Source organism: Bactrocera oleae, chromosome 3 (genome assembly GCF_042242935.1).
Source record: "Bactrocera oleae isolate idBacOlea1 chromosome 3, idBacOlea1, whole genome shotgun sequence".
NCBI lineage: Eukaryota > Metazoa > Arthropoda > Insecta > Diptera > Tephritidae > Bactrocera > Bactrocera oleae.
The window spans coordinates 32,841,726-32,847,313 of record NC_091537.1 but is presented as its reverse complement, the minus strand read 5'-3'; the positions used below and the strand labels follow the sequence as shown (position 1 = coordinate 32,847,313).

Here is a 5,588-nt window from a genome sequence, read left to right as displayed (position 1 = left end):
TTTCATTGTTTGATTGTTTTACTCGCTTTTCCTGCAATGACGTCATAACTGTCTAACTGCAAAAACTTGGCGTAATCTCATTTCCTATACATCTTCTATCTCTCTTGACATGGACCTGTTTAAATGTCCATAAAAGATCCAGATAAAAGTTTTTATTTAAAAATAACTAAAATGTTTGGTAAATGTATAGTTTAAGTCTCCCAACGAATGAGGCCGCGAATATTTATCGTTTTATTTTAACGCAAAGATGGGAGCTCCGTGAGCGGCAAGTAAATTTTTTAAAAAATTTTATTTTATATTGAATTTTCCGAAAAAGTAAAAAAAGAAGAAAAAAGTATTATTTTTTTGAACCACGACAGAAGGGCACCAATAATGTATGGGTGTGCGAAGTAATTTTTAACATATACTAGTTTTTTTAACATATACTAGTTTTTTAAATCCCTATTTTGGATATATTTTACTGTGTACAATGGGGTTAACTTTAGTATTCAGGGCCGCCGGAAACTTATAGTTTTCGAGATATTTCCATTTTAAGTTGAACCTTTTACAAATTTTATCTTGCAATTTCTCGATTTGAAGTTAATTTTTCTTTAACACTATGCACTTGTTATACACTAACACTTCACTACATTGTTTCTACATATTTAATTTAATTCAATTATTTTAATATTTGTTTTAAATAAGCATTTTATTTTTCAAACAATTATCGTTATATGCACAATTAAAAAAGGTTTCCATGTTGAAAATAAAATTTTGAACTTAAAATGAGAATATCTCGAAAGCTATAATTATACATATTGTAACGGATTTCTCGATAAATCGTCTACCTGTACCTCACTCTTGAGTTCGATCACTGGATTGTTAAATAAAAGTCCCAATTTAATGGCTACACACTTATCTATATTTCTAATTCCAACAACTTAACACTTATTGCTCGTTATTCGAGCTTACAACTTCTTGCATATAGCTTAATTGCTCTTATCACGACAACACTCTAATTAGAACTGTATTTGCTGCACAATCCGGTAGCACTTATATAGTAAATCTGTAACAAAACATTGCTTCTAGAACATTCTGGCAACTACGAATTCGCTAACTAGTTGCTTCTGGCAGTTTATCGTTGATTCGATTTTGTTGTGTCATCCGTGTTCGTCACAATATTCTTAATCTGTAGAATCTATCATACCTATCATACTCATTTTAAACATGAAATCGCAGGATGGTATACTAAAGTTTTCCCTGCAGAGTGACATATTACAACTATGTTAATTGAAAAATGTGTGCAAAGTCTGTTAAACGTATATATATATGTATATGTATAATATATATATATAAATATTTAAAAAACATTGCTTTTCAGTTCACGAAATTCTCATCTTCGCCTCAAACTAAGACGATAAAATTTTCTTTTTTTTTGTTTAATAGCCGAATCAAAATATTAAAATATTATTTTTACTGTGTATAATATAAGTTGAAAGGTCTTGGCAGCACTTCCATCTCCACGTGTGTATTCTGACAGTTCCAGTTTGTGTGCTTATCTTCTTCTTGCTAGTTTAAGATTAAAGACAACATTATTTGCAGCCATGAGCAGAAAACCAAATAATTTTCGCCGAGGTGGAGGTAGTAGTGTTAATCGACGTTTTGGTGGTACGAGGTCCTTAGGTAACTATAATAGAAGCGGTAATCGTAAGGATGGACATGCAGAAAACCGCCGTTCCGGTAGCTGGGGAGGCGGTAATATTTATTGGTCTTATAAAGAAAGTAGCAACAATAACAATAACTTTGGGTTTATTAGCAATTCAAAGCTAAATAATCAAGAAGACGGCTTTCAAAAGTTTCGTGATCCAAATGCATTAGAACAACATAATAGTAATATGCGGTCTCATCATGATTCGCAAGAACGCAATGGACGTGGCTGTGGTCGAGAAAGGCGCGGTGGAAAGCCAAAATTTGGAGGTGAGACTCATAAAAATGATGTAAATTGGTATGAAGAACGGAGAAATGCTCAGTTACTACAAGCCGATGAACAAAATCAAGATTATTTGCCTTCATCGGCTTTGCAAGTGTCTACCACAAGTAATTTACCACAAACAATACCATTAGTTGCTCCACCTCCCACACTTTCAACAACTTTAAAAAACCTTTCTCATGATGAAGTTTCAAAAGAGTGTAATCTGGAAAACAAGAAAGATGTTTTAAAGTACATAAAACAAGAAAAAACTGAGGTAGAAAAGGATAATCGTATTTTAAAACAAACACATAAACCTGCAAGTTCTTCCAGTTCTTCTTCAGAATCTTCTGAAAGTGAAGATGAGGAGCTACCAAGCAAAGCATCACAAAATATAGTTAAAAATAACACCATAAAAGTAAAACAAGAAGCACTGGGTAAACAACCACAAAAAATAAACACAGAACAGTCAACTTCTGATTCTTCTTCAGAGGATAGGAAAATAAGTGATAAAACCAGTACTAAGTCCAATATGATCATGGAGAAAGGACCAAAAATTGCAAAAAAACAATCCAAGAAGAAGCACTCATCCGAGGAGGACTTAATATGCCTTGGGAAATTGGAAAGAAATTTTGTAATCGAAGATGATGTATCAGAAGAGACGGAAGTTTCATCAAAAAATAGATCCGGGATGACCAATAACCAATGCTTAATATGTGATAAGCCGGTAAAACAATGTTTTTAATATTTTTAAACTTTTTTACTGTATTTTATACTTACGGTTTTTTTTTTATACATAATATATTTTCGCTTAGGGTCACTCTGCTTTTGAATGTCAAATGATTTGTAAAAACTGCTCTGCACCGTATCATAGTATGAAAAGTTGCCCCAAACCAGCAAACCTCAGCACTATGCTTCAATCTTACATGGAATTCTGTATTGGTCAAATGAGTCAGTTCAATCCCGAAAAAAAGTTCACCATGCCCCCAAATATTTGTGTCAGTGAAAGCTCCTTGGCGCAAATCAAGTCACAGCTAACTACTGTACAAAATAAAAAGGTCAAAAGGCTGCAGACAAAATCGGAGAATTCGCTAAAGAAGGCTACAAAACGTAGACACAGATACGCTTCTAAATCTAGTGATGATGAAAAGGATGACGTAGAGAATAAAACAGGGACAGAAACATCTGAATCGGAATCAGAAAGTGATTCAAGCGAAAAACTAACGGCTACAAAAGTAAAAAAGAGGCGCACAAAGATGCCTAGTCCGATGAAGACTCCTAAATTCCACAATACATTTGTGCCACCATTTTCATCGTTTCCTGCTTTTGGTGCAGCTGCTGCTGCTTACAATCCACTACTCTTAAGTCAACTTATGAACAGCGGGGGCTTTGGTGCCGCTGACAAACTGATTTTTCAATAAATTATATTTGATTAAGTTATAAGAACATTCATCTTTGTTATATGTGAACATTTCACGTAGAGAATGTGCGGTGAATGTTGACTTAACTTTGTAATGTATGTACATTCTTTTTAGAGGAAAATTTTAAATGCCAACTTTATAGCTTTATGAAATAAATCCTTTTAATTTTGAGTATAAGAACTTTCCAATATGTAATTTATAATTTAAAATACTTAGTTTATTATAATCTCATCAACGGTAAAAAGTGCCAACGCTATTTTTCGGTTAAAAAATTTTTTATTCCGGCACGAAGGAATGAGGTAATAAGATACTCAATTTATTGGGGATGGACAGTTGTCAAGAAAAAATAGGAGTGACCAATTGAACAAAACAATTCATTTTTAATAAGACAAATGTTTTTTTGTCTCAAAATTGTTTCACAACATTCACTAATAATGTATTAATAGTTCCATAGTTTATATATCTCAATTAAATGTTATATCACAGTTTATGTTAAATAAACTTAAGAACTAGTTCCACATTAAAATAGGAGTAGTCTATATAAAATGTAGTTTCAAAAATTTTTAATTAAAACGGTTTCAACCCTTTACAGAATTATAAAAGTATTCATATTTCATTGAATAGCTTCGATTTTTAACAGAGCAAATAGAGGGAAATAGAGCCAATGAGGTTCTGGGAAGGTTAAAATAGTGAGTGAGGTTTGGGAACTCTTTCACTACCTTTCAAAAGTCTCGAATTTGTTGATTTTAGTTCAGTATCACTTTTTCTCACTCTTGAGTTGTTTTATGGGGTTGAAGACAGGGCACTGAACAGACTGAGATATAACCTCAACTCCGTTGACTCTACACAAAAACTTTCCGCACTTTCTGATATGTTTAGGGTCATTATCTTGTTGATATGCTTAGGTGACCATATTCTTTTCCAGCAAAATCCAGGACGATTTGTTATTAGTCGTTGATTTTTTCCATATTATAATTAACTGAAAATCGCGACATATAATAGTTGAGAGCAACACAATTTTATTCAAAAAGAATGGAAATGGATTCAATCACTGTCTGGTGCTTTCGTTTGTATATCAGTTGATGAAGTGGACGGTGTTTCCGGAATTGTTGAAGACGTCTTCAGACTCACGTATTTCTCTTGTTGACTGATTTTTCGAAGAAGCTCGGGGTACAATTTGAAGTGAGTGAAAAATTCCAAACAAGAAAATTTGAAATTTTTCTACACAAATAAAATCGATTTCACCTTTCACATTTGGATCGGTGCTGACTTGTAGACGAGTTTTTTCGTATGTCCACAATCTGTTAATAGTGGAAAATATGCTATCCGCTGGTGCCGATGTTCCAGGTAGTGTCAGAGCGTATTCAAAGATCTCTGAAAGCTAAACGAATGGAATGTTGTGCTTAAACAGAAAAGTGGAACATTGAACCCAACGTTTGTCAACGGATGTCGCTCTTTGCTCCTTTCATCAATTCGTCACCTAGTATATACAGGGAAATATATGTAAGTGAATTGTTCGCCTATGTGAAGTACTGTCTGATGCTTTCAATATATTATTTTCTGTGAGGAAAATAAACGTTTCTCAATTTTTTCCCAGTCGAGTTTATCAGTGACTAGCACCTAACCAAAAAGTTCTATATGAGCAAACTGTTGAGTGTATGCCTCAAGATATTTGTTACAATCAGCTGATTGACACATTGAAGTCGATAAAAAATGAGAAAACGAAAATTGAAGTGTAAAATGAAATATTTACTTCGAAATTGTTTCGCCACTACTTCAAAGTGCTTCAAGTCATAGTTTTCTTTCTTCAGGTTCTCCATTTCCGCTTTTACTTGCAACGGAAAATAATTGTGTTGGTTGGATGTTTGCAAATTGTTCATTAAATCTTGCAAGTGTTTGTAAATTGCTACTGCTGGAATATTATTGCATTCAATTTTCTTTATTGTTTCTTCGAAAATCATGGCCTAACAAATAATGAGATAATAATTAAATAATTTCTCGATTTTGAAATAATTTCAGTTAGTAAGAATATATTTTCCCCTGTTCATGACCAAAAATTTACCTGAGCTTTGATAGTGGATTTCTGAAAAAATTACAGATACATCTCGCTTTTTTGAGTTGTGAAGGAAGGTCGTCAAAATACGTTTTCAAAGGTTGGAACATTCGAATGATTTTCCCCAACCAGTTGATCGTATTCGCCTTCAGAAATTTCGCAGATT

The 5,588-nt window shown here is 33.1% G+C and overlaps 1 protein-coding gene across 3 annotated transcripts; it reads left to right on the top strand.

The window, feature by feature from the left end:
• The first annotated feature begins 1,155 nt into the window (after positions 1 to 1,155).
• mbm (mushroom body miniature) lies at positions 1,156 to 3,549 on the top strand. Of its 3 annotated transcripts, none has more exons than XM_036363105.2 (3): positions 1,156 to 1,503; positions 1,582 to 2,675; positions 2,764 to 3,549. In XM_036363105.2, the coding sequence occupies exons 2-3, from the start codon at positions 1,584 to 1,586 to the stop codon at positions 3,367 to 3,369; spliced, it is 1,698 nt and encodes a 565-aa protein (XP_036218998.2). In that variant the 5' UTR covers positions 1,156 to 1,503; positions 1,582 to 1,583; the 3' UTR covers positions 3,370 to 3,549. The 3 variants fall into 3 exon arrangements, with proteins under 3 accessions (XP_036218998.2, XP_069962478.1, XP_069962479.1); XM_070106378.1 differs by lacking the exon at positions 1,156 to 1,503 and having other exon boundaries at positions 1,598 to 1,734; positions 1,796 to 2,675; XM_070106377.1 differs by having other exon boundaries at positions 1,156 to 2,675.
• The last annotated feature ends 2,039 nt before the right edge of the window (positions 3,550 to 5,588 follow it).